Consider the following 12,715-nt stretch of genomic DNA (forward strand, 5'->3'; position numbering starts at 1 on the left):
ATGATCTCAAAATCTCAAAAAGGCAACTTCAGGACAAGGTCTTGTGGTGATTCTTTTTTCTTTTTGGTCATTTTTTTTCATGTCAATAGAAAGGTAAAACGAAGGATGTAGTTAACTTTGATAGGGTAGATAAAGGACGCAAACTAGGGGTGGGGTGAGGCGGTGCATGATTCCATCTGTGTGAATCAGTTAAGGATTTACACTGGAACTACAAAACTTCCATTCCAGTGGAAAAGCATGAGTGGACTCTGTAGGCACCAGGCAGGCAGAGCTCCACCATGAGTAGGGGCTCAGGTATTGGGATGCAGCTCTGGGCAAGACCCCTGTGAGGCATAGCCAGATTTGGGTCTCCAACTAAACCCCTGATTCCAGAACCTTGGCTGCCTCTTACAGAGAAGATGATTCTGCCACTTTTGTTTGTATGACTTCGTAACCCTAAGAAGACATTTTAAAAAAGTAAGTAGGCAATAAAGAAATGGTACTTCTACGTAAGTAGTGCATGTGTAGTAGTGAGTTCTGTGATCGATACACGTTCCTTTGTATGTGATTTGCTTTTAAGATGTTGGAAATGAGAATCTGATATATTAGAGAATTTGACTTACAAGATTTGCAATTTTAATTGTAACACCTAGGAGGATTTAACGAATTAATTTTGTAGTCAATGTTTGGATGCTCAGGAGAACCTGAATTTATCCGTTTAATTCTCAGGAGGTTGAAATGCTTTAAGATAATTTGCATGCTAAATTTAGAAGTTTTGATTTATTAGTCTTACAAGAGCTAAGTAAGTCCTGCGAAAGATTTTGTTTCTTCTGTTTGTAAGTCTTCCTGTTAGGGATTTTAAGATTTTAACAAAGCCAGATGTATCAAATTTGTGAGTATAGTTTGAAATGCTTAGAGGAATTTAATTAATCAAGTTTATAAATACTGTTTACATTTTAAAAGATTATTTGATTTGTTAAGCTTATAAAAATTGTGACTAACAAAAATATGTGAGGTTGACTTGATTAAGTTTGAAAATTGTGTTCAAATATTTAATTGGAAGTATTCTGTCTCATGTTTAACAATTTATTGAGCTTTAGTCAAAGAACAAAGGCAAATGAATGTTTCATACTTTAACACACACAAACTAGATTTATAAGAAAACTTCCATGATTTATAAAATATGTTCAAAGGCTAAAAACACTCTAACTTCAACAAATTGAATATCAGTTAAAACTTACACAGCTGTAAGAGCTTTTTGCAATGAATGCATTTTCATTCAGATATTAAACAATGATGCTCACTCCATATAAGCGTGGTGACTTTGCGACATAAAGGATTGGAAATGAATGTTTAGGGGATGGTATAAAAGAAAACATTTGGGTTTTTTGGACCATGATATACAACTGGTAGATTGTGTGTACATTTCCAAAGATGGAAAGAATGCTGAAAAGCATTTAGCAAGAGATTTGCTGACCCAGTCAGGACAGTTTTAAACTACCATCTTTAGGGGGAAGAACATAAGTGTTTACCCTGTAGCTATTGTACTTGATGTAGAAGGAATCCAGGAGGAGGCTGAGACAAGAATGGACTTGTATAATGGATATGATTGTTTGTCACAGTTTACTAGAGAGCATAATATTAATTACTATTAACTGATATTTTAGAGGACGTCAGGCAATAAGTTAGAGGCTTTTCAAATCTTTCCCTCTCTCCTTGCAACAGTATTCTACAAGGTAAGTTTCATTATATCCATTTTATCAGTTGAGGAAACTGGGGGCCCAGATAGGTTAAATACCTTGCATATGTACACACAGTTAGTAAGTGGTAGAACCAGCACTGGAACCCATCACCTGGGTTCTTGCTTAACCATTCTACTGCCAAAGGCTAGGAGTAAGGTTATTAAAGGGCATGCTCATACAAAGGACATGAAAGGCACTCAACAGGGAATCCCAAATATTAAACATAGTGATAAAGCTGAATTGGAAAGTAGATTAAGAACTATACAAGAGAAGGGCAGGAGATGAGGCCTAGGGCTGCTTAGACAAGTTTCCTTGAGCAGTTCATATGCTGCGTTAAAACGCATGCTGATGAGTATGCCTCCAGGCCATCATTAAAGCACCTCTTCATCCTTGGTACTCCTCATCCAGACAGCCTCATATTTCCCCTTCCACTGAGGTGGAATTGAAGTCTCTCAAGGTGGCAAGAGGGAAGTTTGGGGCAATGTAAGCCAGTTGCCCTGTCTGTCTCACATACATAGGACCTCACATGCACCACTGCATGCTGGAATTTTCGTGTGTCTATGGTATTTTAATATGGTGTGAACAATCAGACAACTACTGTGGATGCAGGAGTTGGAGGGCTGGGTGGAGGGTAGGTTTCTGCTGGTTTCACCTCAGCAAGGACAAGTAAAGGGGAGAGTGCACCTGCTGCTAGTGGGGGGTGTTAGAGAAAAATCCAGGGGGTTGACAGCAGTTAGGCCAGGGAAGAACCCATAAAATGGAGGAGGTGCTTATACTTTTCATCTCTCTGAGCTTCCGGTATGCCTGAGTAGACTGGAGGTAGGATGGAAGTGATAAGCACTTCCTCCAATTGGAAGTCTTTTCCTGGGGCACAATACCTGTTGAGGGTGGCAAGGTGTGGGTCAGGTGTCCTGTGAGGCTCAGTCAACTGGAGTGTGGAAGAGGTAAGTGTGAGTTAGAAGCCATGGTTATTCTAGAACAGGGGATTCTGAATCAAAAGCGTTCTATTTTGTAACAAACCTTTATGGTAAGCAGAAATTTGGCCTAGTTTTTCTTTTGCATCAAGGCATAGCATCATAAGTGTGCTGTACGGTCTGCCTGAGGCATGGGGTCTGGTTTTCAGATTTTGGCTGATGTGTGCAGAAGAGAAGCATGGCCAGTTTGCTCATGAAGTACACATTTTAATGAGTACCTACTCCGTGCCAGGCACTTGGATAGGTGCTGGGAACAGGAAACCAAATAAGGGATCCCTGTTTTCATGGATCTTGCAGTCTAGTGAGCAGGGAGTGTGGGAGAGATAGACAAGGTACAGACATTTGCAACACCATGGGATAAATGCTGTGGAAATATAAGGACACTTCAGCTAGACTTGCAGGTCAAGGGCAGCATCTTAGTATAAGCACTAAGCTAAGTCAAAGAGGACACAAGGTCACCAGGGAGGATGCCAGTCCAAGGTGTCTAGGTGGTCCTAGACAGAGTGATGGTAGTAAGGTAGCTCCGTTCTGGTCATCTCCTTTTAAGAGGACCATTAACAAATGGAAATAACCAGTAGAGACTAATGATGATGTAAAGTTGGAGGAACCAGAGACAGTTAACCAGAGTTGGGGATACTTCAAGATAAATAGAAGCTTAATATCTTATCCTTATACTTATACTTACTGGAAAGCCTGCTACATGGAAGAGGTCTGAGACAAGTAGGAGCAGTCTAAAACCAAAGAGGCAGATTTCATTTTAAGGAAAGGAATAATTTTGTGATGATTTAATAATTTATTGAATTTAACAAATGGAAAAAACTGAGTAGAATATTTAAGCAGAGTTTGGTACTTTTATAATGGCCCTGTTTGGAAAGTTGTGGGGTTGAACTTTTATTTAGGTGGAATATTGTCAATTTTCCTCAAAATATTGCCTCTAATATTTTCTCTTGTGTGATAGGACTCTTACATTGCTTTTCTGCCTCCAATGACAGTTTTACTTAAATAAGTTATCATCCAAAAGCCACCAAGTGCAAGAACATGTAGGCAGATGTCTAAGGCACACAAAAGTAAATTGCATAGGTCTCCAAGCTCTGAGGGGTTGGAGAGTGGGAGGACAATGCTAAAAGAAATTGTTTCTAATCGCTCTTCCAGGTTGAAACAGAATCCTCATTGGCATCATGAGGATTAAATGAGATAATGGACTGGAGGGACCATAAGTAAAAGGTATCATTATCAATTTTATTAACATAAAACTTCCTTTCTAGTTTCTAAATGATGGATATTAATAAATTATTATGAGTATTCCCAATCCGGCGTTCTTGAAATTAATTAAAAAACAAAACTCCACATTCATTTCCCTGTGCCTTGCTGCCCCTCTTCCTCTTTGTCCTTTTCTTCCTCTTCTTTCTCTTCATTCTCTTTCATTCTGTCTCCTCCTTCTCTTTTCTCTCCCCTCCCTCCTCTCTCCCCTATTGCCCTCCCTCTCCTTCTGCTTCTCTTTTTACCAGGAAGTCTTTCCTATATTCCCAAGGGTAGTTCTTTGCTCTAACTCTGCTCTCTCTGCATGGCATTGATTGCATTGGGTTATATGCTGTTTATGACCTTGTTACACTCCAGAGACTGAGATCACAATGGCAAAGTCACGTCTTACTGCCTCAGAATATGGCACACAGTAAGTGCTCAATAGTGGTTTGATGGATGGATGGATGGATGAGTGAGGAGAAAGGCCATTCCCTTCACTGCCTTCTAATTTTATTTCCTCTTACCATTCTGTGCTGATACTGTCTCTTTGATCCCTAGCTTTTCATTCTCTCCCACCTCACTTCTCAAGTTTCTTTTCAGGTATTCCAACTAATCATTATACTTTAGCATTAAATTCAACATAGAGTATTCTCATTTTCTTCCAAGCAGCTCCTCAATTCATTCCCTGATTCACCTGTGAATTCACTTCAGTTGAATCAGTCTGTCATTGACCCGAGGCACTTTGCAACATTTGACTTCCATGCTTCTGTCATACAGCTTCTTCTACCTGAAATGTCATCTCTTTTTTTTTTTATCATCTTCTCTAAAAATCTTATCTAATCATCAAGGCCCAACTCAATTGCCCTGTCTTGAGGTCTTTCTTGATCTTTCGTCACTGCTGGGCAAGATGTCCCTCCTCTTGTCTCCTATAGAATATAACTGTACAACCCATATTAAACATTTTACTTAATACCTTATATTTTAGTTACCTCTAAATCAGTCTTATTTGCCCTCATATATAGCCCTTTGAGGGAAGAAACAAGGCTGTGAGTTAGGAAACATCACCTTACCTTGATGGCATCAACTCTGAATAGCTTTGTCTAAGTTTGATGGTGTTTCTGTCTCATGATCCTCATTCTAATTCAGCAACAATAATAGTAACAGCGTCTTGTGCTTTTACTACGTGCTTTTATGTTGAGAATTATTCTTTATTTGCGTCGAATTCAAACAATGATTTCTTCCAGTTTCTTTAAAAAGTAACACCCTTGACCATTCAGGACACTGCAGGCTCCCAGGAGTCGGGAGAGAGTGTGGCGAATGTAATGGAGCAGCTTCAGAGAGGAGGTGGGCATTGAACCTCCTGAGGAAAGGTCCTGAAATCTAAATGACCCATCTAAGAATTAACAAACTCCATTTTGATCCACATCAGTGCTGACATTGGAAAAGACAGGGCCAGTTGTGGCCAATGAGCTTCTAGTGAATGGCCATTCACAGCATTACAGCAGTGCATGGTAATGGGTTTCCAGGGATATCTGAATTAGTGCAAAGGATCCTGGAATTTAATTCCCCCTCCAGGTGGGGTGAGGAAAGACTGCTCTGAGATAAACAATGAGATTGCAGTTCAGCCAACAAGGTAAAGTTCAAGGACAGACTGCAGGTCTAATAGAGACCTGGAAAGCAGGATATTTAAATCGGTAGCTGAGTATGGCTGCGACACAGTGTATAGAACCAGAGTTCAGTGGACAAAATTTTTGTGATTTATGCATGTTTTTGTTCTAGGTTCCTCTTTTACATTATCAGCTCTCTCAGAGAACTCAATGCCTCTTTTGCCTTCAATCATTACTCTCTCTGGGTAACTATATGTTTTGGTCTCAGAGAGACCATCTCTATTTGGAGTCTGAGTGAGCAACTGTTACCTTTCATTTTGCTGAAATTATACTTGCCCTACCAGGTAGAGAAGCAGTGATACCAGGTCAGTGCTTGTCTGAACCTGCCTGTTGCTCCTGTTGTTATGTGCACGGTTTCAAATCAGGTTATCTGCTGCCTATTACCCAGTTCCCTGCAGGGCTTAGGGATTGCCTCCCTTCCACTATTCCCTTCTTAGATTCTGCTCCACAGTACTTGCCAGAGCATCATAATAGAACCAGTAATTGTCACCAACTCCTGAAGGGGGGGGGGGGGGGAGGGAGGAGGGGGGGGGGGGGGGGGGAGTCATCACCTCTCTGTGTCCCCCATTTTCAAATTTCATGAAACATCACACATACCTTTTAGTTTTATAGTTGTAAGGAATTTTTAAATTCTAAGAGAAATTATAGTTTCAGTAGCTAAAATCCCTGGTATTTGTTGGAGTTTACATAGAGGTAAACCTGATCTTATTTAGCTATACTTGTCTCTAAAACATTTTTAAATTCTAGGTAACCACTACCTTCAAAAAACTAAAATTCTTTCTAACGGAGATATTTCTTCCCTCCTCTCCTCTCCTATCCCCTTCCCATTTCCCGCTTTTCTTCCCTCTCCTCTCCTTCTCCTCTCTTCCTGTCCTTTCCCCCCTCCCTTTATTCCCTTCCCTGCCCCTATCCCACCATTTGTAGAAAGACTACAGGAAACATTTAAATTAGTATTGCAATCTGCAGCTGAAGTTTTTTCTCTGCATATATCTTGGTTCTAACAGGGAATTTGGCAAAGTTAGTTTGACCCAACGATTCCTTTAAAAATTCTTTAAAATGAGAAGATATAGCTTTTTAAAAAATTCATTTTATTTGATATAGTAATTCTACTTATTGGGATCTATCCTAAGAAAATAATTTAGAAGGCAAAACAAAGTTATCACATATAAATATTCCTTAGATTATTAATTATAATCACAAAAATCTAGAAATGAACTAAATACACAATAGTAGAGAAATGACTACATAAATAATAATAGCATATTCACATAATAGAATAGTATGAAGCCATTAAGATTATGTTTCTGAAAACTTTTGAATAACACAGGAAGGTGTTATTAATGTCTTTCATTAATACCAATGGAAAAATGTAGGCTAAAAAATTATATAGAATCTAACCTCAATTATGTAGTGTAATAGTCATAAAAGAGAAATTCAAATATTAGCAGGTGTTGTTTGTGGTCGGTTAGGTAAGGGGGATTGGATTTTTGTGCTCTTCGTATTTCCTGAGTCTTCTGCAGTGAACAGGTTTAATTTTACAATCAGGAAAACCACATTGCTGTTATTTTTAAAGACTTGATTCAAAGATTGTCTGTTAAAAATTCAAGGAATATACAAACAGCTGATTTACTATTTCCTCTTAGTCTGCATTTCCATGCTGGAGAAAGGAGAGATAACTTACAGGGAGAGGACTTAAATCCTCCTTTCTTTCCAGGAGAGAATGGATGACCACACATGTAGGAAATACATTCACTGGAAGGCCTGAGGGGATGAGTTTATAGTGTGCTCACCAGGCTAAGCAAGGAAAAACAGAAAGAGCACTTGGCAGACATGGAGACAGAGACCTGAAGTCTCATCCCTAATTCTACCTTGAACTCTAATCTTAGGCATGCCATTGATAACCTCCCTGGACTGTATCTGTATGTTGGAAACATGGTGACATTCCCTGTTGCTGTCATTTCCTAAAGCTCTGGCATCTGAGAACTTTTGATCTCACTGAGCAGGTATCACAGAGGGTCAGGGCTCTGCGATGGTTTACTTGGAGAAAAACAACAATGGAGCTGAAATCTGGCTCCCTGCCCGATCCGCTGTGCGGACTCTGACTCTTATCCCCACCCCTAACCTTCTAAGTTCCAGAGGAAAGATCAGGGCTGCAGAACATGTTTCTGTGTAAGCCAAAAGGAGAGAGCTGTCTGCTGGTGCTCCATCAGCTACTGAAAGCTCCAGCTCACACTGACTGACAGGTCTTCCTAGAGTTTGTGCAAAGCCCCAGTGCAGAAAAAACAAACAACCCCCTCCCCAAAAAAACTTCCCCCCTAATTTAGGGGGCATCAAGAGAGTGTGTGAAAGGCTGAAATAGCATCAGGTTTCACTACCCAGATATTCACTTATATATCATGCTATTGACTTTTTTAAGTTTAAGGAAGTTGTCATGAGATTAAAGGAGCATGTCAATGCAGAAAGATTTACAAGTGTACCTCACTTTCAGCAAACTGAATATCTGAAAATCAGTGTAGTACAAAAGATAAATTTGCAAAATAATTCATTTCACTCCCACTTTGAGTAATTGGTTTACCATCTACATTTAAAACATACACTGATTTTCCACAATCTGTTTTACATAAAACATAGTAAGCACATAGGAGCTGCATATAGAGAGATGTACATGGAACTAGCAAATCAGTATTAGGACACCACTGCAAAGGATGGAAATGAAGATTGCCCTGATTTTAAAAGTGTTCATTGACTACAGGAGCTAAAAAAGGCTTCTAATAAATTGCAAGTTATAAACAATCTTTATGCAAAGAGGGTTAATAGTTTGGAATTTTTTTTTTTTTGGAAGTTTTGTCTTAGCTCCTTCTTTGAGTTTCTCACATTCAGTTATCTCAGGAAGGACATCAAAAGAATCCATTTTAAAATCACAGCGGTAGGTGTTTTAAACACACTTTCACATCCCAGGTAAACATTTAACACCTGTGCACACATAGACATACACATTGGAGACCTAAGATACTCACAAAGGAGACAATACCAATAGAGCTGTGCTACAATAATCAATTTTCCATCATGTTACCTGAAGAGCCATTTATTCCAGAATACCAGCCCCAGTGTTTGAAATGCCAACCTTTTCACTTTCAATCAGCTTCGGGAACCCTAACCTGTTGGTTGCAGGAACGGAAGAGCTCTCAAATGCCTTTGCCAAGCATGTTTCTCTGTGGATAGAGACAGGCTAAATACGTAACTTTTACATTGTAGGAGAAATTTAGAACACCTCTTGGATAAGTTCCCTGGATCCCTATCTGTGGAGTTTCTTAAGGATAACATAGTTGTCTCTCATTCCTGAATAAGAATTCCTAGCATTATAGAGTAAACTGAATTAGAATTCTGAGTATCTTATAATACTGATGAAATGCAATTTCACATTAAAAAAAAAAACAAAAAACAAAAAAACCAACCAACCAACCAAACAACAACAACAAAAAACTGGAGAGTTGCAGTGGGAGCAGAAAGTTCTAGAATCCTCTAGGTGTACTTAAAACATGAAGGCAACAAGAGGCTGTCTGATAGAATAATAGGCCGGGAGGAATTTACAAAGCCCCATCCAGGGTCTAGTCCTTTGACCAAGCCCTAGGTATTGTTTGCAGCCTGCAAGGGTAAAGGGGAGAAGGAATATATGAAAAGGAGCAAAGCAGAAGTTGAAAGTGTCAGGAAGATGAGTGGAGAAGAGATGAAGAAAGGGGAGTTAAATGAAGAAAAGGGGGATGTGTGTTGAAAGGAAGAGAGATTAGTGATGGGTAAAAAAGAGTAGAAAAAATGTTAAAATAGATAAGATGAAGTTCCCATCAACAACTGACTCAGTTGATATCAGCAAAAAAACCCTCAGAGCATGGGTGGCCAACCTTCCCCTTGACCCATACCCCATCCAGCCCCAAACCTCATAGCAATGCCATGGTTCTCTATGAGCACTTTCTCGCCTTTTCACAAAGGCTAATCTCACCTATCAAAGGCCACAGCCGTCATGGAGTAGATACTGGCGAAGACAGCAGCGATGGGGAAGAAGTTGTGGAACTTGCAGTAGAACAGGCCGTAGTACCATTCGTTGTGGACAGCATAGGTGAAGTTCACCACTGTATTGAATGCAGCCATGGAGGCCTCCGCGAAGGCCAGGTTCACCAGAAAATAATTGGTCACTGTCCTCATTCTTTTGTGGGCTAAGATGATCCACATCACTACCACGTTGCCCACCACAGAGGTCACCACAATGACCGTATAGGCAGCTGCCCAAAGGACAATTTGCCAGGCTGGTTGCACGAACTGATTGGGTTCCGAGGTGTTAGTGGAGATGTTTGGGGAGAGGTCTGAGTCCACCGGGAGGACGTTATCCATTTCGAAGCTAGGCGGTAAAACCTTACTATCTGTACGCAACCCCCCTCTGTAGCAGAGTCCTGTGGCTGGCACCTGGGGCTCAGGGTCCTGCTGAAGTCGGACAGGAGGGTGGGAGGCTCTTTCTGGGCAGCACTCTTTTTGAAAGCTGAACTGGCGCTCAGAATATAAACGCTTCTGGATGCGCTGCCTGCCTGCCCGCGGTGGCTCTGAATTCCTCCACTTTCAAGCTGCAGGAGCCATTTGAGTTCAGAAGTCTGGAGACAGCATCTCTCTTGCGTTAAACTGAAAAAGGGAAAGAAATTCCACCGGTCATGGTTCTAAGAAGCAAGAGATCCCTGCCTTTATGATTTATGCACCTGCTGCTCCCTGCAACTCCTATTTCCCCTTCCTCCGCCGGGAAAGGCAAAGCCCTGTGCTACGTGAGGACTTAGGAGCGAAGTGGGGGCCCATTGCAGCGCGACCTGTAAAAGTTCTGAGCCTATGGTCAGGATTCTGGAGCTCCGTGTCCAGTTGGAGATTTTTCCTTCGCTTTTGCTGCCGCTGCCGCCGCCTGCAGTTTCGCGGGCACCTCTCGGTTCGGGTTGCTCAGCTCGGCAGTTAGCTGCGCACGAGGCTTTTATAACCCGCTGCAGAGACGTCACTGGGAAGGGGCAGTACCTGGGCTGCGTACTCGCCAGTCCCGGTGCGCAGCGCGGCAGCTGCGCCAGCTGTTGACAACTGTCTCATTCCACCGCCGCAGCTACCACGCCTTTTGCTGCTTGCTACTTGCCGTGGGAGTCTGCGAGCCGGGAGCCCCACGCACTCCGCGAGGGGGCAGTAGGTGGCTTGGAAGTAACTGAGACAGATGTGGTCCGCAGCTGGAATCGTCGTTTCACTAGGGGTGCTGGGAGGAAGGAAAGATTTGGGAAACAGCTGGAGTGCAGGACAATCAGCTTCCAGGGAGGGAAGCCCAGAGCCCTGCGACAGCTCTGCAGAGGCGGCCTGCCTGTGGCAATGGGAAACGGGCAAGTGTGGGGGCGATGTGCCAGCGCCGCGCGCCGGGCCGCGCTCCAGCTACCGAGAAACCCGAGGCGACTCCCTGGTCCAGGTGTCCCGAAAACAACTTTCCTGAGACTGTGTTTAGGAAACACCCCCACGAAATATCTAGCTCCATTTCCTGGCGAGCTGATTCACCTGGGAAGTGACAGACTCTAAGCTTTGAGGACACTTTCCTCAGCCCCCCTGTTGACTGGGCCCCTCGTTCCAGGAGAAGCTCCATTGGAGCCCTCCACCTGACCCCTCTGGATGAGCCTCTGCTCAAGCACTGGGGACAGGGCTGAGCTCCCTGCGAAGCTTGTTGAGTGCAGAAGCCACACTCATAGGCAGCTTGTCGCTCAGACGCGCGGCTCTGGGCTCTCCGCCAGCACCCACTGCGGCGCTGCGTTTGCCTCCCGGGGACCTGGCAGCCTCCGCCTCCGCGCCTGCCAAGCCTGCAGGCCAGGGCCGGGCCCGAGGTGGCTTCGGTGGTCCTTCTCCCTGTTCCCCTTCCAGGTTTGCATAGGGGCTGGAGGACGGGTCAGCCCGCCTTCTCTCCCCACCTCCATCCTGCCCTGCCCTCTCGTGACTTTGAGGCCTCGTATCCCAGTCCAAGACCATTTCAAACGGTAGAACTGGGGCCAGACACTTGGAGGAGGCAGGGGAAAGACTCGCCAGTCCGTATGAACCCTTTTGGAGAAGCCAAGATGGAATGAGCTCCGCAGCGTGTTCCCGCCAGACTGTTGCAGGCCTTTCGAGTTCCGCAGAAAACTGAACCCCGGGAGTCCTCAGGGCGCCATCTACCCCTGTGCCCTGCCCCCTCCTTTCACTGCGGGGACTCGCAGCTGTGGGACGCGAGCGCGGACCGGCAGTAAACACTTGTCGCAGGTTGGAGTTGGCTCCGGCCCGCGCCCGCCCAGGAGCGGCGTTTACGCATCCGTACCGCTAGCGCTCAAACCATCTCTTGGGAAGCGCTTTAAGGCTGGGAAATGTACCGCACCCTTATGCTGGGCAAAAATTGGATCCCACGCCGGGGAGGGGAATCTGCTGGTTCACTCTGTTTTTTTCGGAGCCTGGGATTTTAGCGTATATAGGAACCGCACATTGCTTTGCCAGGTTCTCCCACGCACCCGTAAACACTGCATAGAAAACTCCAGAGATGCCTTGAAGAGAGCAGCGTCCCTTTATTTAGAGCGGCTGCGCAGGAGGGCTTTGTGGAAGGGAATGCCTCCTCCACCTTGGATCTCTCCTTGAGGCTTCCACCGTCTCAAAGAGCTGACAGAGAGAGGGAGGAGAAGGGAGAGAGGGAAGGGGATGCGGGGGGAGAGAGAGGTTGGCAGGGGGGAGGGGAAAGCTTCTCTATCTTTAATTTTCCTTCTAAACTGTTTAAAATTATCTTTTCTTCTTTCTCCCTGTCCAACAGAGCCAGGCTGACGTTTTCAAAAGGAACTTTACTCAGTGGTTAGGGGAGAACAAGAAAGCTAATTGAATAAAATCTAAATATGTAGTATGTAATAAGAGCTAAATATAAAATGAATATGAAATAGCTAAAAAGTAAACATTAATCCATTTATCCTCCATTAGTACAGCAAGTTGATATTTTGAAGCAGGTACTGTGCTGGGCACTGGGGCTGGGGATGAACGAGCACTTACAGGATGGTGAAGGAGAAAGGAGAAGCAATTAACTATACAAAACGGGCGGTATTGTGAT

General features: G+C 43.4%; 1 protein-coding gene across 2 annotated transcripts in view; it reads right to left on the bottom strand.

The window, feature by feature from the left end:
• Positions 1-10,782, bottom strand: part of LOC116273389 (substance-P receptor) — a 150,471-nt gene extending 139,689 nt beyond the window's left edge. Inside the window, exons 1-2 of one of the 2 annotated variants that reach the window (XM_031662417.1) lie at positions 10,452-10,584; positions 9,602-10,272 (exon numbers count right to left, since the gene is read on the bottom strand). In XM_031662417.1, coding sequence (XP_031518277.1) covers positions 9,602-9,990 — 389 coding nt within the window. In that variant the 5' untranslated portion in view covers positions 9,991-10,272; positions 10,452-10,584. Of the gene's footprint in view, positions 1-9,601 lie in introns of both variants that reach the window. The other variant, XM_031662416.1, reaches the window with a different exon arrangement.
• Between the last annotated feature and the right edge of the window lie 1,933 nt (positions 10,783-12,715).

This window comes from Papio anubis, unplaced genomic scaffold, assembly GCF_008728515.1.
Source record: "Papio anubis isolate 15944 unplaced genomic scaffold, Panubis1.0 scaffold63, whole genome shotgun sequence".
In the NCBI taxonomy this organism is placed as follows: Eukaryota; Metazoa; Chordata; class Mammalia; order Primates; family Cercopithecidae; genus Papio; species Papio anubis.